The sequence below is a fragment of the Gymnoscopelus microlampas genome, assembly GCF_963454915.1.
Source record: "Gymnoscopelus microlampas genome assembly, chromosome: 23".
Lineage (NCBI taxonomy): Eukaryota > Metazoa > Chordata > Actinopteri > Myctophiformes > Myctophidae > Gymnoscopelus > Gymnoscopelus microlampas.
The window spans coordinates 19,710,568-19,735,820 of NC_139960.1; the positions used below are offsets into that span (position 1 = coordinate 19,710,568).

General features: G+C 39.9%; 1 protein-coding gene across 1 annotated transcript in view; it reads left to right on the forward strand.

Annotated features, from left to right (window-relative positions):
- plxnc1 (plexin C1) overlaps positions 1-16,943 on the forward strand; it is a 25,827-nt gene extending 8,884 nt beyond the window's left edge. Inside the window, exons 14-31 of the mRNA XM_084049453.1 lie at positions 1,016-1,171; positions 1,265-1,370; positions 1,470-1,571; positions 1,807-1,910; positions 2,001-2,042; positions 2,709-2,833; positions 3,164-3,362; positions 4,045-4,191; positions 7,052-7,220; positions 7,754-7,854; positions 9,801-9,876; positions 11,360-11,394; positions 11,488-11,583; positions 11,828-11,991; positions 12,743-12,890; positions 13,921-14,061; positions 14,149-14,223; positions 15,452-16,943. Of these exons, the coding sequence (XP_083905579.1) occupies positions 1,016-1,171; positions 1,265-1,370; positions 1,470-1,571; positions 1,807-1,910; positions 2,001-2,042; positions 2,709-2,833; positions 3,164-3,362; positions 4,045-4,191; positions 7,052-7,220; positions 7,754-7,854; positions 9,801-9,876; positions 11,360-11,394; positions 11,488-11,583; positions 11,828-11,991; positions 12,743-12,890; positions 13,921-14,061; positions 14,149-14,223; positions 15,452-15,556 (2,091 nt within the window). The 3' untranslated portion in view covers positions 15,557-16,943. The remainder of the gene's footprint in view (positions 1-1,015; positions 1,172-1,264; positions 1,371-1,469; positions 1,572-1,806; positions 1,911-2,000; positions 2,043-2,708; positions 2,834-3,163; positions 3,363-4,044; positions 4,192-7,051; positions 7,221-7,753; positions 7,855-9,800; positions 9,877-11,359; positions 11,395-11,487; positions 11,584-11,827; positions 11,992-12,742; positions 12,891-13,920; positions 14,062-14,148; positions 14,224-15,451) is intronic.
- The last annotated feature ends 8,310 nt before the right edge of the window (positions 16,944-25,253 follow it).

Here is a 25,253-nt window from a genome sequence, read left to right on the forward strand (position 1 = left end):
TGCAGGTGTTTTTTTCTGACATTTCTAAAGCCTTTTCAACTGCTATGAAAAAATAAATCTTTGCCTGCGGGTGTCGCTGTTGAGGGATTTTGCCTGTCAATCATCACCTCTGCTCCCCCCCCCCAAAGGAAAGGATAGGGGAGGGGAGGGGCGAGGAGGGGAGTGGGTGGGATTGATTAATGGCCTGTGACTTCACTATCCAAGGGCCAATCTCAGATTACTTTTCAGCCTAATTATTCAGAAAACCCCAGACCACAGAAAATCCACTGAATGTTCAAAGTTCAGTTTTGGGTGTAATTGAGGTCATAAAACCCCCCCAAAAAGGTTTTTTTTTTAAAGTGAAAATGAATGTCATAGAACCTTTAAAGTACCAAATGTAAAAGTACTAAAATGTTTGAAAATAGCCAAGCTACAAGCTCACAACGCGTCGCATTGCGACGCGTTGTGAGCTTCTAGATCGGCTATTTTCAAATAGCCTATGTATAAAATAGGGCTAAAGTGGTTAACGTATGTTTTATAATGTAATAAATTACATCTGCAAAGTAACTAGTAACTAAAGTTTTCAAATAATTGTAGTGGAGTAAAAGTACAATATTTGCCTCCAAGATGTAATGGAGTAGAAGTAAAAGTATGGACAAAGTACTGGACTCCAGTAAAGTAAAAGTACCTCAAAATTGTACTTAAGTACAGTACTTGAGAAAATGTACTTAGTTACTTTACACCACTGCAAGAGGCACACAGAAACCTCCTTCTCCATATTTTAACTATTTGTGTTTTTTGTAAATGAATGAACTACTTCATCATACTACAGCATCACACAAAAGCACAAAAAGTAGCAGATCTGCAAGCTCGAAACATGGCATGAAGCGACACGTTTCTGCCACTTGTAGATCTGCCACTTTTGCTATTTTTGAATTTGAATCTGAATATTTGTGACATATGAGGTTTCCACCCGACAGAGACCATATACTGTATTCATTCATAAAGGTAAACATTTCTCTTGTTGATTTTTCAGAAAAAGCCTGACAAACTGAACATGACCTTGGCTGAGTTGTCAGTTCAGGCACTTCAGGGCAACAAGAAGTACGAGTGTGTTATGGAAAGTATCGGGGCAGAATTTTTCATCTGTAAGATACAAAATAAAGCTGATGACAAAATTCAGGCCCTGCAGGTGAATATTATTAGCTTACAATCTAATTATATTGAGCTATCTTTGATACACTCAGTCTTTGAAGAAACACACTGAGCTACTCTTGCATTTCAGATCAAATTTGGAGGAAAAGAAATCCCCCCCCTTGAAAATGAAAATCGCGGTTCTCTGCTGATATTTCTCTTATTACTGCTCATATTACTGCCTATATGTATTGTTGGTAAGTAAGCCATTTCTATAGTATCCACTGCCACTTATGTGTAACATTTTATTAATTTGGCTGATGGTTTAATTCACTCGCCTTGTTTGTGCCATTTAGCTGCGGTGTTCCTGCATCGCAATCAACAAAAGAAACTTACAGCTCAGATGAACAAACGCATCGAAGATCTGGAGCTCGACATCAGAAATGATATTAGACAAGGTCAGTTAAAAAAACTATTTCTATCCAACAACTACCACCACGAACAGTCACAGTCGTGCGCGCGCACACACACACACACACACACACACACACACACACACACACACACACACACACACACACACACACACACACACACACACACACACACACACACACACACACACACACACACACACACACACACACTTTGTCAATCACATTATCTTAAACGTAACTAAATCCTGGTCCTCAGGTTTTGTGGATCTGCAGACAGAGGGGTCGGCCCTAATAGAAAACGTTGGAACTATTCCTTTCCTGGACTACAAGCATTTTGCCTCCAGAATCTTCTTCCCTGAGGTACAATATAGCTTGAAAAAAGGGTAAAATCTGATAAATGGGTTCTTTGGATTTTATTTTTCTAAACCCAATCTTTCAATTAACTTCCAGGGTGGAACTTTGGTGACATCTTTTATCAAAGACATTGGCCAGGTAAAATCGGACTGTTGATGTGTCTGCGTTATAGAATGCTTTTCTCAATCATGGGTATAATTGAATTGAATTGAATTGAATTGAATTGAATTGAATTGAATTGAATTGAATTTTATTGTCAAATCACAACGAGTTGTCTCAAGGCACTTTACATGTAGAACAGAGATCTTACATTGTCAACATTGTATACAGTCAGCCTGATCTCACAGAATGTAGTATACATTGCACGGACCCAATGCACCTCATTCCGTGCATAGTCGTCTAGAAAACCCGAAAATCTGTGCATATTATGTACGCCGAGTCCCACGGTGGGCGTAACCAGTTGCAAGCAGAGCAGTCCCCACAACATAATGTACAATTCTGTGCCTATCGGTACATAACTAAAACGGCGCTGAGTAGGCTCAAGGGAACGTCGCAACGTTCGGGACGGCAACTCGTTCGCTTTAGCTCGCTCGGTGGTCCCTCACGTGGCTCCAGTTTGCTTGAGACTGCGCGCCTCCGAAATGGTTTAGTCACAATGGGGGAGATGCGAGGCAGCTATGCACGGATTTCCGGGTTTTCCAGTTGTCTATGCACGGAATGACACCTCCGTACAATGTATACTAAGTCGTGTGAGATGGGGTTGATACAGTAGAACTATCTACAGTATATATGTCCTGTGGTCAGGATGTGGTGAAGACGCAGCCTGAGGAGTGTTGCCAGGCCCTCTCCAAACTGATCCAAGACCAGCTGTTCCTTACATCCATGGTCCATGCACTGGAAGAACAGAAGAACTTCACCATCAAAGACAAGTCAGTGTTGTTTTTTCAGTTAACCTGCTGTCCATTCATACTGTAGACATGGAGGTCATCTTACAGTACTTGATGCAGACAAACGGCACTTTATGTTGATGTGCCGGTGAAAATGTGTTTCCCCTCTATGCATTCATACCTGAATGCATGGATTGACCAGTAGTTAATCTGACTATTTACAGAATGTGCAGATTTTCATGCAACATGGAGGGAATGACAGTAGGACGCTGCCAAGAGACAATTGAGTTTGGGGTTGAAAGGGACAAAGATCAAGGTCACAATCTATAGGCTTAGAACAAGAGATGCTAGGTTAATTTGTGTTGTCCCCAGGTGTACTGTGGCCTCTCTGCTGACAGTAGCTCTTCATGGAGACCTGGTCTACCTCACCCAGGTGATGGAGGAGCTGCTGAGGGCGCTGATGGAGCAGCCCAGCAACACCCAGCCCAAGCTAATGCTGCGACGCACAGAGTCCATCGTGGAGAAGCTGCTCACCAACTGGATGTCCATCTGCCTCTATGGATTCCTCAGGGTCTGTCTGTCTGTCTTATTTGCTGTGTTGTTGCCCCACTTGAAAACAGATTAGAGTCCATTCTGTAAACCGATTTAGGTTGTGGCTCCTGAACTACCACTGGTACACAATTTATACAAGCTCCGATTTTAGTCCAATTTTAGTCATCTGAAATGTTTTAGTTTTTGTCTAGTTTTAGTCGACTAAATAGTTTAAAGATTTTAGTCGACTAAAATGTATTTTGGCGGTGCCTTGATGACGTCGTAATGCCTGATTTTACACTTGGTTGCATGCTGAAAATAGCCAATCTACAAGCTCACAACGCATCGCAACGCGACACGTTGTGAGCTTGTAGATCTGCTATTTTCACCCGAGCGCAACAGTAGAACTAAATGACTTGTCTTTTAGTTCTACTGGATCTCGTCTCCACTAGTCCCTCCCTAACATTTTATCTAGTTTTTATTTGTTGACAAAATATATTTAGTCTTAGTTTTAGTCATCGTAGCTTAGTTTTTATTTAGTTTTCGTCAGTGAAAAAAGGTAGTCGACGAACATTTTTCATCATAATTTTAGTCGACGGAATCAACAATGCTATTTGCACAATGCACACATTTGCACCGTGGGTTTAATACTGCCAGTTCAGAAGCCACTACCTTTTAATTTAATGTGGGTGTATCTGTCGGATGGTGACCGTTTCTTCCAGGAAAGGGTGGGACAGCATTTGTTCCTCTTAGTGAGCGCCCTGACCCAGCAGATATCCAAAGGACCAGTGGACTCTGTCACTGAGAAGGCTCTCTACACACTCAGTGAGGAATGGCTCCTGTGGCAGGCTCAGGACTTCACCTCTGTGGTATATACAAATAAATACTTGCACACACAGACAGGCTCTTCTCTTGTGTATAATAGGGGTCTTCAACGTTTTCAGGCCAAGGACCCCCTAGCTGAGACCCCCTACTCTATATTGTATAAAATTGTGTTTCAGATTAAAGTTTTTTTTTTACTTAGTCTGCTCTTTTTCCTTCTACACCTATAGCCTCTTTGCCAAAAATAGCCGATCTACAAGCTCTCAACGCCTCGCAGCGCGAGGCGTTGAGAGCTTGTAGATCTGCTGTTTTTGGCTAATGTTCCCCTCAGAAAAGGATTTCTAGGGTTCAAGTGGTTAATGTAAAAAAAACGAAATCCTATAACACAAAGATTTGGCGGACCCCCTATAGTAGCTCTGAGGACCCCCTGTTGAAGACCCCTGGTGTATAACATAGCATGAGTGCGTTTGTGCCTTGATGACATACGGTGGTTGGTAAAAAAGTTGCTTCTGATCACTTCTGTTAGCTTGTGATTCTCAAACATTTTCATGTCTATGAACGACTCCCTGTGCCAGTAACCCCCATAAGAAACGATTTATGTTACTGATTAGATTTCGTACAGCATTATATCTACATATATAGGTCAGGAAATAGGCTAACAGTGGAGAGACTGAAACCTATGATATGAATAGTTCCGGTGAAATGATAGCCAGTAAAATAATAACGAAATGAAACTCTGTTGATGTGTTGCCTAGCCAATCTGACAACTTTAAAGCAAGGGGGGCGGACAGCCCTTTTACAAATAACAAACATGCAGGCTTAAAAATAAAGCAGTAGCCTATAGTGCTATTATTACAATTATTGTGCTTATGCTACATATTTAATGAGAAATGCTACGCACATTTGGCCCAACACAGCAGCACGCAGATGAGCGCACACGCCCACCCACATACATACATGTGTTCTGTTTGCTTTTTATGTGCGTGACCTACTGACCAAAATATGGGGCCAAAACTAATATAAATGTAAACTGAACAATTGAAATTAGACGGTTCAAAGGCCAGAGCCATGATAAATGTTTGTGCAACATTTGGAGGGAATTGGACAAGTGTTGTGCCATAGAAGTTAGCTGCAGGCTATTAAGTCGCACACATACCACACAAATTCCACCCCCTGGCTTGCCAATTGTATATAAAGATGTAGCTTGATAATTTGATGGAGTTAATTATATTGGATTGGTAATTAACAACATATACTAAGGTGCTCGTAATAAGCATTCATTAATAGGTAATAATGCCCTTATTCTATTAGTCTTTATAAGATGCTTACAGGTGACACTGCTGGTTAAATATTTTCTTTTGTTGGCTTGATGCACTATTACTGTATGTATCTATTTGACTTGCACTTTAATCTCACCTCAGAAAGATCACAGACCATATGTCTTCTCTAGTATGATATATGATGTGATTTTCTATGCACAATGGCTCATTTTAAGGAAGCTTCTGTTGTGAGCCACAATCTTGCTGAAACCTTCAAGCGGGTTGCTACATTTTACAGAAGTGATTTTTAAACATGCAACCACAAGCAACCTAAAGAAAGAGGAAAGGGTTGAGAGTTAGTAGATACCAGTAAGATAAACAGTAAGGCCTCCCCCATAACAGCCGGGGCGCCTGATGGAGGGGAAGGGAACTGGTTGGAATAACGTGTTCCTTCCACGCGCTACGTCCTACCGGGGAAACTCCCAGGTGAAAAGAAGGTCATGCATTGAAGGAGGCATGAGCTGGGCTCCCTAGGCTGGTGAGGGGAGTGTAGCGCCCACGATCACTTAGATATTTGGCACCGGGTGAAAAAGGGTTACAAAATCGTGGGATAAAAAAAAAGAAAAAGATAAACAGTAAGCTAAAGACATAACTCCTATCTCACATTTCTCTCGTGCTATAACCCCTAGAATAATACAATTTTGATTAGGAAATAAGTGATTATGCTGTTTGTGACCATGCCATCAGTCATGAATGCATAATCTTAGAGCATCTTTAATTACAGGAGGTATGATAAGTGAGACAGACCCGTACAGTATCCTACTATAATTCTAGTAACCTCTGTCTGTAGTGGGTCTGTACTGGGAGTAGGTGAAGCTACCCGGTTCTCCTCAGTGGCTGGACCAATTGCTCTGATTTTGCACACAGCCACTGACCATTACCATCTGAACTTAACTGTGAAGCCCGTTTTTCAATTTCATCAAATCTCAGCTTCTTATTAGCGTTTATGTGTAAAACACTGTCGCCATGGTTACGGGGCTGCCCAGCTATGGGACGAACTGCCTCCCGGGTTGCCAGATCATGTGCGCATATCCCCCCACGGATGCGTCGACCGGGTATGGTCTAGTATATTGTAATATTAATAAAGCCATAAAAGGACCTTTAAAAATTAAACAAATCAAATTGTAATAGTCGCCACTTTATTCCTGGAAACAAGCAAACAGCCACAACATACTGTTTGTCATCTAGGGCTGTGAATCTTCTGCTATCTCACGATTCTATTCGATTCCGATTCTTGGGGTCACGATTCCGTTATTTTTTCAAAACAAACGATTCTCGATTCAAAAACGTTTATTTTTTATTCAAAACTATTCTCCATTCAAAACGATTCTCCATTCAAAACGATTCTCGATTCAAAACATAGGATTTCAGGATCTACTCCAGTCTGCTGGCATGAGAGCAGAGTACATTTATGTAGCTTTTATAATTGTAAAGGTTTTATCAACTAAACACAAGGTAAATCCAAGATTTTTTTTTTGAAAATGAGAATCGATTCTGATTCGTCCAACAGTAGAATCGCGATTCGTATTCAAATCGATTCTTTTCTGACACCCCTATGTCATCTGTCTCTGTGTCGTACACTTTACAGAAACTGAAGGTGCTGTTCACAGTGGGCAGTGACGGGGAGGTCAGTGAACCACTGGAGGTCACCGCGCTCAGCTGTGACACAGTGGAGCAGGTCAAAGAGAAGATCCTCGCCACCTTCAAGGCTAAGTTTGGTTTCCCCTACAACACTGCACTGAGGGACGTACGCATAGGTCAGAAACAGCCCCTGAATCAATCTGTATTCATCTAAGATCATTATTTGAAAACCGCATCATACATACATTTACTCAAGTACTGTACTTAAGTACAATTTTGAGGTACTTTTACTTTTCTGGAGTATTTCCAGTTATCAGTACTTTTACTTCTACTCCACTACATCTCAGAGGCAAATATTGTACTTTTACTCCACTGCAATTATTTGAAAACTTAAATAGTTACTATTTACTTTGCAGAAATAAATTATTATATTATAAAACATATATTAACTACTATTTTATACCTAGGCTATTTGAAAATAGCCGATCTACAAGCTTGTAAATCTGCAATTTTCAAACATTTTATTACTTTAACTTTTGGTACTTTAAGTATATTTTGATGCCAATACTTTTGTACTTTTACTCAAGTAACATTTTGAACACAGGCCTTTTACTTGTAACAAGAGTATTTTTATATTGTGGTATTGCTACCTCTACTTAAGTAAAATATCTGAGTATACCTCTTCCACCACTGCCCGTGTCTGACACAGAGTTGGAGAAGGACGGGGTATTTGTCGCTCTGGAGGAAGTAGATTCCAGCTCAGAGGTTCTGAATGACATGACCATGCTCAACACCCTCCAACACTACAAGGTGAGAAACAGAGCTGCGAGTAGTGTTGATTTTGACGGCAAATTTGGATTCAGTTTTAGTCATAGTCTTTTGAAACAAATTCTGTTTAGTTTTAGTCATATTTTAATCATCTGAAATGTTTTAGTTTATGTCAGTTTTAGTTGACTAAATATCATCAGATTATAGTCGACTAAATGTACAGTTGATTTAGTCGACTAAAATGTATTTTGGCGGTGCCTTGATGGCATCGTAATGGCTGATTTTACACTTGGTTGCATGCTGAAAATAGCAGATCTACAAGCTCACAACGCGTCGCGCTGCGACGCGTTGTGAGCTTGTAAATCGGCTATTTTCAGAGCACAACACCCGAGCGCAACCAAACATAAAATGACTTGTCTTTCAGTTCCACTGGATCTCTTCTCCACTAGTCCCTCACTAACATCTTAGTCTAGTTTTTATTTGTTGACGAAATTGTCAATATATTTAGTCTTAGTTTTAGTCATCATATAGTTTTTATTTAGTTTTCGTCAGTGGAAAAAGGTAGTCGACGAACATTTTTCATCATAGTTTTAGTCAACGAAATCAACACTAGCTGCAAGTGATCAAACAGGAAATATATAGTAATTGCTGCATGATGTTTCCCCCCCTTTCCCAGTAAGGGATATTTCACTTTCAGAAAATAATTGGGTCATTTTATCGTCTGCTCAGGCTTTTGTGAGCCCCCCAGACAGTTTTTAAGTTGCTTGATTCAGTATTTAGATATTTGATATTCATTTTATCAGACGCACCACCCTTCCTATACAAACCCATTATAACTTCAAACTCCATTTCAACCATGTTAGATTAACTGGAAACACCCGTCCTTGGTTCTGGTGACTTCTAATACGCGAGGAGACCAAGTTTTTTCAATTACTTTTTTCATTTTTTTTATTTTTTTTATTTTAAAAACACGCCCCCCTCACGTATTAGGACTCGAGAGCAGGATGAGTCACCAGAACCAAGGACGGGTGTTTTTGATGAATCTAACATGTTAAAAATGGAGTTTGAAGTTATAATGGGTTTGTATAGGAAGGGGGCGTATCTGATAAAAATGAATATCAAATATCTAAATAGTAAATACTGAATCAAGCAACTTAAAAAATGTCTGGAGGGCTCACAAAAGCCTGAGTAGATGATAAAATGACCCAAAGAAAGTGAAATATCCCTTTAAGGAGTTTCTGCATTACAAAGTCATGGGTCCCATATAGAAAACAGACTTGAGATTACACAACCAACCAGGATGTGATTAACACGCCTTAAGGCTGCTGTCGAGTTATTATTTAGTGTTATCAGACCACATGCTGTAGTGTAGAGCACAGAGACGTTACCAGGGGCTAGGTTGGTAATGGCTTCGTAATGGGATCACTGGAACCTCAGTGCACTCTTGTGTCTCTGTCAGGAGACTGGCCTGGTTGCTAAAAAACACAGATAAGATTCAACCATGGCTGGTGGCCAGATGGCAAGGTCAGACCAGACTGTCATATTGGATTAAAACACATTGGAGCATTGTTAACTGAGGCTTACATTTCAGGGCTTTCAGTGACTGTGGTTGGAGCAATATAGCAGAAAAGGAAAGGTTAACAAGGATTTGAATTTGAAATAGAACTTCTTCCTACCCAAAAAGGCACTACTGTCAATGTTGCCAGATTCTGTGAGAGAAACAAGCAACCAGGTCTAGTAAAACAAGCCCAAAAGAAGCGACTATGGGCCACCTGAGCACGTTAAACATATACATCAGCTATTTGAAAATAGCAGATCTACAAGCACACAACGCGTCGCGATGTGACGCGTTGTGAGCTTGTAGATCTGCTATTTTCAAATAAACTCTTTGGGGGAAATTATAATAAGCAGACCTGGCAACACTGACTACTGTAGGTGGTTAACTTATAACTCTGTCTGTCTGTCTGTCTGTCTGTCTGTCTGTCCAGGTCCCTGATGGAGCTTCAATCAAAGTTCTTTCTAAGAAACCTCATCCTCCTCTGAGTCCTCAGGGCAGCCTCAAGGGTAATAGGTTCATTGTTAAGGCCAATAAGTGCTGTTGAACAACAATTGTGAATTTCCACCTTTTAGAAAGGTGCCATTTCCAATGGTGGTAACAAAGTACTTTTACTTGACTACTGTGCCTAAGTGATTTTTTTTGAGGATCTGCACTTTACTTGAGTATTTGTATTTTTGGATATTCATAACTTTCACTCCACTACATTTCATAGGAAGCCCCATAGTCAGCACCATAGTAATTAAACATAGTCAGTACCATTGTCAGCACCGTAGTTATTAACCATAGTCATTAACCATAGTCAGTGCCATAGTCATTAACCATAGTCAGCACCATAGTAATCAACCATAGTCATCATCAGTCAGTATCATAGTCAGTACCATAGTCATTAACCATAGTCGGCACCATAGTCATTAACCATAGTCAGCACCATAGTCATTAACCATAGTCAGCACCATAGCCGGCATAATAGTAATGAACCATAGTCAGCACCATAGTAATTAACCATAGTCAGCACCATAGTCATTAACCATATTCAGCACCATAGCCGGCATAATAGTAATGAACCATAGTCAGCACCATAGTCAGCACCATAGTCATTAACCATAGTCAGCAGACTCAGCACCATATTTAGCAGTGCTGACAAACTATCACCTTTAACCCAGTTGAGAATACACCACAGTTACCTACCACTAAAACCACCATTTGTGAATAAAAGATGCAGCCCAGGGCCAAAACGCTGCTCTTCATAGCTTAAAAAGATGTCTTTGTGAATCCTGTGAATCCACTGCTATCATGTGATGGCTGTTTCAGTCCATTTGCTCCTATTTGTTATGTAGTCATTCTCTCAAGAAAACTGTTGAGGGCTGCACCCACCCCCCCAAAAACGATTTGCATGATTTCAATACACTGCTGCTTCTCATTACCAGTGGTGGAAAAAGTACTCAACTTCTTTACTTAAGTAAAAGTACCAATACTGCAATATAGAAATACTCTGTTACAAGTAAAAGTCCAGAATTCAAAATCTACTTGAGTAAAAGTACAAAAGTATTGGCATCAAAATGTACTTAAATTACCAAAAGTAAAAGTATCTGTTTGAAAATAGCAGATATACAATCTCACAACGCGTCACGATGCGACGCATTGTGAGATAGGCTGTGTAGATCGGCTATTTTCAAATAGCCTATATATAAAATAGAGCTAAAGTGGTTAATGTATGTTTCATAATATCATCATTTATATCTGAAAAGCAACTAGAACTAAAGTTTTCAAATAATTGTAGTGGAGTAAAAGTACAATATTTGCCTCTGAGATGTAGGGGAGTAGAAGTAAAAGTATTGGAAATTGGACATACTCAAGTAAAGTACAAATACCTAAAATTGTACTTAGGTACAGTACTTGTGCAAAGTTTATTAAGTACAGTACTTAAGTAAACGTACTTAGTTACTTTCCACCACTGCTCATAACCTCTGATTTCTGTTCATTTTTTAGACGATCAGAACTTCTCTGTAAAATACTTCCACTTGGTAAGAGGCAAAATACTGACATCATTGTATCTAGTGCTTTGTATGCAGTACATAGATATAAACTGTTTCTTATTGACTGTCCCTTGTCTGCAGATTGACCCAGATGTAGCTGAGGACCAGAAAGGGAACCCGGAGAGGAAGAAGTTAAAGCTGAAGGAAGTGCACCTCACTAAGCTTCTCTCCACTAAGGCAAGAGGAAGCGATTGCAATGCTACATCCTCTTTCACAATCATTATTATGCACAACCTTCCATCCTCTCTGTCTCTCACATACACCGTTTTACAAGTGAAACCTTTCAACACACAGTAGATGAGCTACTATTAACCAAAATTGAGTTTCATTCTGTGGCTTTACAGTAATTGGAGAAATAAACATACAGTACATGAGTCATGATTTATAGACAAAATATGGCTGTCCTCTCTCTCTCTGTCAGGTGTCAGTTCATTCTTTTGTGGAGAACCTGTTCAGGGATATCTGGGGAACGCCCCATGGCAAAGCGCCGCATGCCATCAAATATTTCTTTGACTTCCTGGATGCACAGGCAGACATTAAGAAGATCACTGACCCTGATGTCTTGCACATCTGGAAGACCAATAGGTAGTGGCTTGCTACAGTATATAAAGGACTTGTTTTGGCACTGTATTTATGTTTTATAATACTTTTTTTTAATACTGGTACTTTTACTTTTAACAGTGTATTTCTACATTGTGGTATTGCTACTTTTACTGAAGTACAAAATGTGAGGACTTCGTCCATCACCGCTAATCGGTCAAGCGGATTTGCTTGCAAGAGTATAGCCCTGCGCAAAATCAGTGTCTTGTTAATGTGGTCTGTGGTCAAGAATCTTGATCAAACAAACACTGGTTCAACGTAAACGTGACTAGGCTATAGTCGGTTGAGAGGCTAAATTATTATCTGAGTTATCATACGCTGCATTCTTTAGCGTACATGGAGGAAGTTTTTTGCAGAAAGGGGAAGTTTGATCTATACTGATAGAGCATGTGTGTGTTCATGCTGTATCTTGATCCACACTTCTTCCTGCGTTAACCACTTAAGGTTTAAGTGGTTAAAGAAGTTGTCTTAAACCCTATGATAAATGGTTGACCTCAGGGCTCTATACTAAGTGGTTAACGCAGGAAGACGTTGTCTTAAACCCTATATGGCTGACCTCTTGGCTCTTTACTATAGTGCATGGATGCTGGGGTTTAAGCCCAATATACATGGTGTGAGCTTACAGATCTGCTACTTTTGAAAAAGAAAATCCACCTAGATAATGACATGCCCAGAATTACAACACCAGGTTGAACGTTGTTAACTTTGCTCTTTTTTTGGTCCCATCCCCTCTCAGCTTACTGCTGCGTTTCTGGATCAATATCCTGAAGAACCCTCAGTTTGTGTTTGACATGGAGAAAAGTCCACATCTGGATGGCTGTCTGTCTGTCATAGCGCAGGCATTCATGGACTCTTTCTCCCTTACAGAGACACCGCTGGGGAAGGTACAAATCTGTATAACATGAATGATATGTAATGTATTGTGCAAGGAGAGGACTTCTGTAAAAATCCTGAGTGTCAATTTTACTGTATCTGTAAGTGTAAAATTAACACTCAGGATTGTGCAGTACACTCCTTGTTGCTGTCCGGCAGAAACCAACTCCATTTTGACGCTTTTGCATTTTTTTCCCCATAAATCAGGGCCATTGAACACCCTTTATGTCTGTGTGTTGGTAAGAAAAATATTGAACCAATGAAAAGCATTAAAAAGCGCTTCTGACAAAACCAGCTAACTCCATTGGATCCTCAAACTTTCTGCTAAACCAGCTAACTCCACCAAAGGGGGGTGGAGTTAGCTGGTTTAGCTGACTCCAGGCTCCACCCCCTTTTGACCTCCAACCTCATTGTGAGCTTGGAGGTCCATTCAGCTGTTCTTGATGAACAAAACCTCCTGACTAACTTTTTTCATTTCCTGAAAATGAACCTTTTGGAGTTAGCTGGTTCCTGCCGGACAGCAGAGATATCCTTCTTTGTGAGACAAAGGAGAATTGTTGGGATACACCTATAACTCTGGTTTAGTTTGAGCCAACAAGGGGGGTAGACAGATGCTTACAGACGTAGGTGGGATAGAACTATTACGCGGTCTCTGGTCAAATACATACAGTAACACACGTTAACACTGAAAACTAATTTGAAAGGATATCACCAGTATTTGTATGCTGGTTCCATTGACGGATCATTATCAAAATGATACTGTATAATAGATAAAACATTCAAATGTCAAAATATAAACATCCATACAATCCTTTAAAAGAGAAGAAACATCTGATGGTACAAATTCTGGATGCCAGACACAATGACTATAGATATATTATAGATGCTGTGATCATGGCAAACAGTATGCAATATCCAGTCAGCTAATAGTACAGTACCATTGCTCTGCAATGATCCTTAAAATGAAATCTGTGCAATATTTAGTCATCAAAACTCTTATTTCCCTACACCCTGTCTAATGTTCTGCTTTTTTTTTCCTAGCATGCACCAACAAATAAGCTCCTGTATGCCAAAGATATGCCACAGTTCAAGCAGGAAGTGAAGGCCTTCTTCAAGCAGGTCAGAGACCAACCGCCAATCAGCAGCTCAGAATTCAACAACTTCCTGATGGAGGAGTCAAAGGTACTGTAGTCCATTTACAGTGACGAAAGAAATGAAAGTCTTTTTTGTTGCACTTCAATTTCTAACTTCTTTGTGCTTCACTTTCAGAAACATGAAAATGAATTTGATGAATCTGCTGCCCTGAGAGAACTGTACAAATTCCTAGAGAAATACTTTGCCGAGGTAAACGCTTCCTTGTCTTCATTGTCGATTTTTAGGGGGGGGCATATCTTTTTTTGTTGCTTTTTTTTTATTTTTTAATATATATTTTTTGCCAATATATGGCAAGTATATGCAGAATATATGCTGCATATATGCCATATTCAGGTTCATATATGTGCATATATGTGATATAGGAAATATATATCCACATATATGCACATATATTTCTTCTATGTCCACATATATGCCACATGTATGGATATATATGTACTTATATAGAGACATATGCAGGCGGCAAATTTCGTATATGTCACATATATGATAAACAAACCCCCCCCCCCCGGTGGCAGAGGCAAAACTCGCCTATGCTTGTCTTATACAGAGTGTGTCAGTGCTCTCCAGCTACATGGTCTTTAGCTTACACATTATTTAGACGAATATTCACCGGGGTGTTCTTGGAAGAGACCACATTGTACTGGCAGAAGGAAGTGCACACTCACAGTCATGTTATTTGTGTGCTTATCAGACGATCTGAGATCTCTGCCTCAGTGGCGTAGCGGTTTTTGGGCAGATTTTGTTTCTTGCTTTCCGGTTTTTGGTTACTTTATATCAGTTTTAGGGTTAGGGTTAGGTTAGGGTTATGTTATTTAATTCTTATTTTTGCCTGATTTTACCGATTTATTATCAAAAAAAATATTTGTATTTATTATTATTTTTAAATCGATTGCAAAATCGATTGGGTGGGCCAGCTTTCTATGTGGGTGGGCCAGCTTTCTATGTGGGTGGGCCACCCCAGCCCACCCGTGGCTACGCCCCTGCTCTGCCTACTAATACTGTATATCTGGGAAAATCTAAATTCAATGTATGGGTTAGAACGGCCGCTGACAAACTTACGTGCACTGCTTTTAAAAGCAGTCGCATCACTATCCCAATATGAAGGACTACCCTAAAGTCTTTGCATTCGTTCTACGATGTCATCGTTATCCTAATATAATTGCATTTTGGGCGTCACAAATGGATGTCACTGTTTTTAAAATGTCTACATCACGACAACAGTGATCTAACTCCTCAAAATGTAACCTTGCGTCACGTCTCAAAACGTTGTGACATTTTTAGTCACAGGAAATGTGAAGCTTACTGAAAGGCATGCTTTTTTCAGTTCATGAGGAAGTGGAACTGTTTTGCTGATGGAGTTACGGTATGAGCCAGTTTGAACTGAATATGGGGGGTTTGCTTCCATTTCTTTTAGATCAAACAGAAACTGGACCAGAATGGTGCTCCAGCTGAGCTTATGGAGCAACTGCAGCATGTTAAAGACCAGTTTGATGGCCTGAAGAGCTGCTCCTGGAACTGAGCCTCCTGCCCTCGATCCTCAACTCACCAGAGACCTCTGCTGGTTTCCAGCTGATATTAATGTATTTAACCCCATAGGACTGCTATGCCAGGACAGCTGAAAAGAATGTGAAGTATAGAGAGCATGTTAATGCATGGCCAGATTATAAGTGTGAGGCCCTACAGCGATGAGATTATCGGCCTTGCCACACCCACACTGTCTGATATGAACTCAAAATAGCGATGACACTGATCATCCCCTCAATCGTACTCTCACGCCATCCGGACGAAGATACAGAACTTTGAAATGGCTAAAAGTTAGTTTTAGTAGGAGTTTGTCCATTCAGCCATTGAAACTGCCTCACTGATATGTTGGTTTTTGTATCCTTGGGACTATGTATTTATTGTCTTGGTGTTATGAAGTAGTAACATTTTGGAATATTACTGGAGTATTTCTACTTTTCTACTCCACTGAATCTCAGAGGCAAATATTGTACTTTTTACTCCCCTACAATTATTTGAAAACTTTAGTTCTAGTTCCTTTGTAGATTATGATTATAATTACAAAACATGCATTAACCACTTCAGCCATATACATACGTCGGCTTTTTGAAAATAGCACAAGCTCACAACGCCTCGCGGTGCGATGCATTGTGAGCTTGTAGATCTGCTATTTTCAAAAGATTTCTTTGAAAACTTGTGAAAAGGGACATTCTGCATAATGAGTACTTTTACTTTCGGAACTTTAAGTACATTTTGATGGCAATACTTTTGTACTTTTTCTGAAGTAAATTTTTAATTCCGGACTTTTACTTAATAGAGTATTTCTACATTTCAGTATTGATATGTTGGTTTGTGTATCCTGGGGACTTTATGTATTGTTGTTGTGCTACATTGTTGTTGTTTTCTGTGGAACAGACTCTGAAGCTGAAAATCCCTGTGGGACAATACAGACAATTATTATTATTACAAAAAAAGGTTTATTTCAATAAAATGCAAGAAAAGGAGTTATAGTATATAAGGAAAAAAATAAAAAATATAAGAAATGTGACAATCTGACAATCTATAAATCTCAAAGTTACACTTGTATCTATGTATTTAAAGAGTAGTACCTTTTATTCTTTCTTTTAGAGTGGCCTTTTCACATCGTTGTTGCATTATGAGATTAAAAAAGGAAGCAAGAAAACGTATACAAGACACTGTAGGGTTGTGTAGGGTTGTCCTGCTATGTGGCTAAAGTGCGTAGGCATGGTGCATGCGCAGTCTGTGAAAATGTAAATATGTATTGATAAGATATTCTAACAAATCTAAGCTTTATCTATTACCTGCATGTTGTTTAATAATCAGAAGTAGGCCTAATCCTAAAACAATCATTGTCCTTCCCCTGACAAAATGACCTCTGATCAGGGTTCATTAGACACAACTGAGATTTAGGTTAGAAAATCTTTACCAGATTTACACTTTCATTGAAAGCAAACAGAAATATTTTGTTTTAGCCTACAGTATGTAATGTCATTAAAATTCATAGTCTTAAAGGGGCACGGTGGCGCCTGCAGTAACTTCTTTGTCTCTTCTGGGCAGCCAATCACGGTCCTGCATTCACTGCTTGTGCTCCTTAATTCTCTGCTTGGGCGGCGAATCGCGGTCCTCCATTCACTGCTCGGGCGACCAATCACAGTCCTGCATTCACTGCTTGAGCAGCGGCCAATCACGGTCCTGCATTTACTGTTTCACTGACCAGTTAAATCTTTCCCCCAACTCCTGGACCCGCCCCCGTCATTCACTGCTTGAGCAGCGGCCAATCTCTGTCCTGGATTTACTGTTTCACTGACCAGTCAAATCTTTCCCCCAACTCCCAGACCCCATTCCTAGATGAGGAAGAAGGAGGAGCCCTGAGGAAACAGCAAGGATTACAACAAGGATTAAATAAAAATAAAGATTGATTTGATTGATTTTTACACTTTGTCAGCTTGTTCTTTTGTCATTCAATGGTATGTCATGATCTAGTAATTGTATTTGTATTTTATTAGAGAACAGCAAAAAACGATCATGTATGAGTTTATAGCCCTGAAACATGACTGTCATATCTTGACTGTCATGGATGAACTTCAAACTGGTATTTAAACTTTCTCCCTTTTTGGTCCGTACATCTACATAAACGTTCATATTCCAAATATAAAGTGCTTATCCCATGGCTACGGATTTTACAATTATGTACGTTTCCTCAGAAGTTCCTGAATATTCTGAATTGTTAAATGTAAAGCATTTTAATCCGATTGGTGGCCATTTCCCCCGTATTTTCTTATGCTTTCAACTACGTGACCCTATCGGCTGGGAGGTGTATTGCACTCTGGTACATTACAACTCTATGAGAAAATGGCCGCCGATCGGATATTTTAATCCGATTGGTGGCTTGTTATTGAACAATACGGAAGATATGGGTACTTTTGAGGGCCCGTACATTATTGTAACATCCGTGGCCATGGGGTAAACACTTTATATTTGAAATATGGACGTTTATGTAGATGAATGGAGCAAAAAGGGAGAAAGTGCAAACACCAGGTTGACGTTCATCCATGAGCGTAAAAGACGACCGTCATATGATCCATGGCTGGCATTTGTTTTCCAAGTATTTCCTGTTGAGTACTTTTACTTCTACTCCACTAAATCTGATCTCAGAGGCAAATATTATACTTGTACTCCACTACAATTATTTGAAAACTTAAGTTAAGTTGTAGATTTGGATTATTATTACAGAACACACATTAACCACTTCAGGCTATACATTTCAGCCATTCGAAAATAGCAGATCTACAAGCTCACAATGATGTAAGCTATTTATCACTACATAACTAAAAGAGTTTATGAGTTAGGGGAAACAAGAGTTTGTCATAGTATCAACATTATATTAGGGTAACATGCTATGGTTTAAAACATAGGTTTTAAAGCATAACATATTATGTTAACCTAGAGCAGGGGTCTTCATAAGGGGGTCCAGGACCCCTAGGGGTCCTCATAGTTACTACAGTACAGGGGGTCCGCCAAATCTATTTGAGATTTTCTCTCTCTTTTTGTCCCTCTTTTTTTTTCACTATAACCAGCATCCGGGGGGTACATTCACTGAAAATAGCCGATCTACAAGCTGACAACGCGTCATCTGCTGTTTGTGGTAGGCTACAGTGCCTCCCCGAATCCACAGACAGCCAATCCGCGTCCCATTTTTTACCCGTTCATCTACATGAACGTTCGGATTTCAAATATAAAGTGCTCACCCCAAGGCCACAGATGTTGCAATTATGTACGGAGCCTCAAAAGTACCCGTATATTTTGTATTGTTCAATAAAAAGCATTTGAATCCGATCGGTGGCCATTTTTCTCCACAAGCTTTCAACTTCGCGACCCTATCGGTTGGAAGGTGAATTGCACTCTGATACCTTATAACTCTATGAGAAAATGGCCACCAATCGGATTAAAATGCTTTTTATTGAACAATACGGAAAATACGGGTAATTCTGAGGGCCCGAACATAATTCTAACATCCATGGCCATGGGGTCAGCCCTTTATATTTGAAATATGAACGTTTATGTAGATGAATGAAGCAGTAAGGGAAAAGTGCAAACACCTGGTTGAAGTTCATCCATGACAGTAACAGACGACCGTCATGTGATCCATGGCTAGCATGTAGAGTAAGACCGTACGGCTCATTTGCATATCCTCGTGAATATAAATTAGCCATGCGGTCTTCCCAACATTGTAAGACCAAAATTGTAGACCAATTTAGCTACATAACTAAACGAGTTTAGGGAGTTAGGTTAGGGGAAACAACATCATAGTGTCAACATTTATATTATAGCCTATAAGCAAAATATAATGTAGACTACCTATTAGAGTCACTTAGACAGGCAAGACAGACATTAACAAAACAAATTGCCGTCTGATGTGATGTAAAAACGGGGGTCCGGGACCCCTAGGCCCTAGGGGGTCCTCGTAGTTACTACAGGGGGTCCACCAAATCAATGTGAGATAGAACATTTTCTCTCTCTCTCTTTTTCTTCTTTTTTTATACAGCATCCCTATTTTGGGGGGGTAGCCTATACATTCACCAAAAATAGCCGATCTACAAGCTGACAATGTGTCATGCTGGGACAGCTTGTATCTGCTATTTTTGGTTAAGAAGTTTGGTGGTGTATAGGGCAAAAAAACAAGTAGGCCTACAGAGCCAATTGTCTAATGATTAATGCTTTAATCTCAACGTCAATTTTAATGTTTTCCGAATGAGAAATACAAATGTATAGGCTACTATAAGCACATCATGCTGCTACCCCTGACATTATGCAGAGTATAGGCTATAAGCATGAATATTCTTTTATTGCTCAAAGATGAGTTTGGGCAGAGTTAGGGAAAGCGTTCACAATCACACTCTATAATTGTATTACACTCCTTCTTCTTATCAGCCAAAATATAATATAATATAATATTTTAGCCAAAATATAAAACATGTTTTTAACCATAGCATGTTAACCTAGAGCAGGGGTCTTCATAAGGGGGTCCTGGACCCCAAGGGGTCCTCGTAGTTACTACAGTACAGGGGGTCCGCCAAATCTATTTGAGATTTTGTCTCTCTTTTTTCCCCTTTTTTCTCTATAACCAGCATCCGGGGGTACATTCACTGAAAATAGCCGATCTACAAGCTGACAACATGTCATGCTGTGATATGAACGTTTATGTAGATGAATGGAGCAGTAAAGGAAAGGTGCAAACACCAGGTTGAAGTTCATCCATGACGGTTGTAATCCATGGCTAGCAAAGACGTGGCTAGCATGCGACCGGTAATTTGCATATTCTCGTGCATATAAATTAGCCATGCGGTCTTCTGCGGACAATTTGGGGGTATTTTGTTATACTTTATTGGAGTATTTCCAATTTTCAGTACTTTTACTTCTACTCCACTACATCTCAGAGGCAAATATTATACTTTTACTCCACTACAATTATTTGAAAACTTTAGTTAAAATGACAAGTTACTTTATAGATTTGGATTATTATTATAGAACATACATTAACCACTTCAGCCCCTATATACACATTTCAGCCATTTAAAAATAGCAGATTTTCGTCCGGGACCCCTAGGCCCTAGGGGGTCCTCGTAGTTACAGGGGGTCCGCCAAATCTATGTGAGATAGAACATTTTCTCTCTCTTTTTTTCTTCTTTTTTTTTACGCTATACAGCATCCTTTGGGGGTAGCCTACATTCACCGAAAATAGCCGATGTACAAGCTGACAATGCGTCATGCTGCAACAGCTTGTAGATCTGCTATTTTTGGTTAAGAAGTTTGGTGGTGTATAGGGCAAAAAAAACAAGTACAGAGCCAAATGTCTAATGATTAATGCTTTAATCTCAACGTCAATTTGAATGTTTTCCGAATGAGAAATACAAATGTATAGGCTATAAGCACATCATGCTGCTATACCCTGACATTATGCAGAGTATAGGCTATAAGCATGAATAATATTTTATTGCTCAATGATGAGTTTGCCTATTTGTTACATAACTAACAGAGTTTGGTTAGAGTTAGGGAAAGCGTTCACAATCACACTCTACAATTGTATACACTCCTTCTTCTTATCACATATAGCCAAAATATAATGTAGGCTATACACTTAATAGAAAATTGGACAATGTTAGCTGTTTGTCGGAAAGAAACCATGCAGGAACATTAATATGTCAGCCAGTAAAAGCTCTTGTTCTGCTTTGATCAGGTTAATGTTACTGTAATGTTACATTATCGGCTGCCTACAACATCGTTGAACGCGTGGCTCAACGTGCCCTCGGTGGCTCGTGGTAATTATTAATGCTTTGATCATCTCATCAATTGTAAGTCTAGAATGAGAGATGCAATGAATACAAGAGTATGTTACGTTATATGTACAGTATATATGTTGCAAGCAAGCAGAGCCACAGTTAAACAAAGTTGGCACGGGCAGGAGTCGATCCCGTCCTCCCGGTGCGTGTGGTTTTCTGTGATTGGCCGAACGTTCATATTCTGGCGCTCCGACCTCGACAATTAGGCGATGTCTTTGGCGCAGTCGGTAGCGCTGTCGCCTCACAGCTAGAAGGTCCTGGGTTCGATTCCCACCAGGGACGCTGTGGGCGCTGGGGGCGTGTCTTCTCCTCCGCGTCATCAGCGCCCATACCCAGGGTGGGGTTGGCGAAAGGGCCTACTCTGTGTGGAGTTTGCATGTTCTCCCTGTGTCTCCTAGGGTAGTTAATACCCTCACAAAAACATGTAGTAATCCTGGTCGCTATACCGCCTCCCCCATGACAGCCGGGGCGCCTGATGGAGGGGAAGGGAACTGGTTGGAATAACGTGTTCCTTCCACGCGCTACGTCCAACCAGGGAAACTCCCCCCTGTCAGGTGACAAGAAGGTCAGTTGGCTCTCATGCACTGAAGGAAGCATGAGCTCGGCCCTGGCCTCCCTGGCTGTGGGGGACTGGTGTAGTGCTGGTGTAGGGCTGGTGTAGCGCCCAGGATCACTTAGGAAATTGGCACCGGGTGAAAAAAATGGGTTACAAAAATTGCGGGATAAAAATTGTTTAAAAAAAAAAAAAATCATAGTCTTTTTGTCATATTAGTCTCTTAGTTTCAGATGATCAAATAGCAAAATTGAATCAACCACAACCGTTTTTTTTTTTTTTTTTTTTACATTTTCTGTTCTCAACTTTGGACTGTTACGTTATGGACTGTTAAGTATGGATATAAAGTCTTCAACAAGTTTGTCAAACAATGCTGTATTATGACCACAACCACAACTGCTCTTTGATAAGCTGATTTAAGTTTGAGAAAATACGACTTTACACTCATAGCATGCAGCATTATAGGCTGAGCCAATAATGCTGCATGCTATGAGTGTAAAGTCGTATTTTCTCAAACAGAGCCCCATACTTGTGAACTACATTCTGTTTTGTTTTGAGCTATTCTAGTGACGCAGGGATAACAAATTACGTAAATTGAATCCAACCACTTCCATTTATTGTAACAAACACCAATCAAGAATTAAATACAAAAACATAACTGTTAACAATTTAGGCAAAAAAAAACGTATTATATAAAGTGTTATGGAATTGGATAACTTTATCAACAACAGTACTGTATGGCATTTGTTTAAACTAAAGCATCACTTCATTTTATGACTTTTTCATATACTATTGTGTCAATGTGGGAACTGAATTAATAATAAGCTAAACTCCTCCAAGGAACAGTACATCATACATTGATGATAATAATAAAATAATCTATAAAGGAAACCAAGTTAAAGGGATATTTCACTTTCAAAAAAACTTTTATTTTTGTCATCTACTCAGGCCTTTGTGAGCCCCCCCGACAGTTTTTAAGTTGCTCAATTCAGTATTTAGATATTTGATATTCATTTTATCAGACACGCCCCCTTCCTATACAAACCCATTGTAACTTCAAACTCCATTTTAACCATATTAGAATCATCGAAAACACCTGTCCTTGGTTCTGGTTACTCACCCTGCCCTCCTAATGCGTGAGGGGCCGTGTTTTTCGGATATTTGTTTCCTTTATTTTATTTTATTTTTTTATTGTATTTTATTTTCCCCCAAAAAATATTAAAAATAAATGAAAAAAGTAATTGAAAAAAACACGGCCCCCTCGCGTATTAGGGCGGTGGTATGAGTCACCAGAACCAAGGACGGTGTTTTTGATGAATCTAACATGATTAAAATGGAGTTTGAAGTTATAATGGGTTTGTATAAGAATGGGGCGTGTCTGATAAAATTAATATCAAATATCTAAATTCTGAATCAAGCAACTTAAAAACTGTCTGGGGGGCTGACAAAGGCCTGAGTAGATGACAAAAATACCAAAAGTTTTTTTGAAAGTGAAATATCCCTGAAGTAGCCACTAGTAGTCCATACCCAGCGATGTGTACACAGTATATCCTTAGTTAAAGAGAGAGAGAGAGGAGGCTGCCACTGTCATGTGCATGGAATGCATTTCCTTTTTATTGCTGAACATCCCAGAACAAAGTAGTAGTAGCAACTATAGCATGTCGTGGCGCATTGTGAACTTGTAGATCGGCTATTTGGCGATTTGGTGTAGACCAGTGGTTTTCAACCTTTTTTGCGTCAAGGACCCCCAAATGACACATATTAGCCCAGGGACCCCCATTTGAAAATATATGCCAGGGACTCAACCATTTTGATTTCTTGGGGGTCCCAATCTACATTGTAGTATCATCATCAGTGTTCATTTAACTCTGAGATTTACAGACACACAAGGGTCAATTTGGTTCCTAACTATTAATTTGTCTGGGGACCCCCTGGAACCCCCTCAAGGACCACTGGTGGTCCCCGGTTGAGAACCACTGGTGAAGACAGAAAAAAGCAGTCAAAGTACAGTTGCAACCCTTTCTTTTTACAGTCTATGGTTGCAATTCAGATCACTTTTACTAAGAATAGAAGGTTTCAGTGGTTACCGAGGTGGTGAACTAAATATTTACTTACCGACAGCCACAACAGAAGAAACAAACCAAGGACCAAAGGGGATTTCTGAGCCTGCATGTTCTCAATCAACTTCAAATTAGCAGATCTACAAGCTCACAACGCATATGATATAGATCTCCTATTTTTGCTTATTTATTTTCTTAGTGAAAGAGACATTGGTTAAATGTGTCTGTGGGTTTTATAAAAACGAAAGGAATAAAAAGTATTTTTATACACAAACAGGAGCTTGAGACTAAATAACATTGGATCCATTGTAACACAGGTTCTTTTTTCCGTTTCCTGAGAAGTTTTTGTACGTACAAGGTTTCCAGCCATCGATACTACATCTGCTATTTAACTGACTCATTCCACTGCCATTTTTAACCACACACACCTGTATACATCAAGCAAGCACAGGTATTTCACACTGTTGTTTTCAGTTTCTTTCTTTCTCTCTCTTTCCACCTTTCTTTAAAATGCAATGATGGAGCATGTAAAACGAAGAATTGAATTAAGCAATATTACACGAGAGGGTGTGCTTTACCGTCATTATTGGCACGCCAGTGATGCGGTCAGGAACGAGGCGCAGCCGAGTTCCGCCAGCATCACTGAAGTGCCAATAATGTAAGGTAAAGCACACCCTCGAGTGTAATATTGCGATTATACAACAGTTACCAACAAAACACATCCAAATGTATTCATATTGTGGGGCAATTCATAATAAAAATGTTTCGCTATTATGTTTCCCTGTAAAGAGAAGAGTTTATTTGACTGAGACAAAATAGTCCCTGTAGCAGCGCTCTGAGGCAGAGCGCACAACACAGCTGAGGCACAACACAGCTGATTCCAGTAGGCTATATGCTCCGTCGTACGAAGGTATCGCACGGCGAAAATAGCCGATCTACAAGCTCACAACGCGTCGCGTTGTGAGCTTGTAGATCGGTTTCGCGTTCTCCTTCTCATCCTCTTGACCTCTTCTAACCATTGATCAACCGTAAGTCCACCAAATAAATCAAAATTAACAACATAGTCCATTTTGCGTAGCTGTTTGTTCTCCGGTGGCGGCGGTGGGTCAGGATACTCTCTGTTTGTTTTCATACCGTGGGACAGCGTGACGTTACAGCACAGCTGTGCCATATATGGTCTAAGCAGGCGCGGAGTGATTTATTAATGTGATTCGGCCCGTGCTATGATGCTGGTTTGAAGCA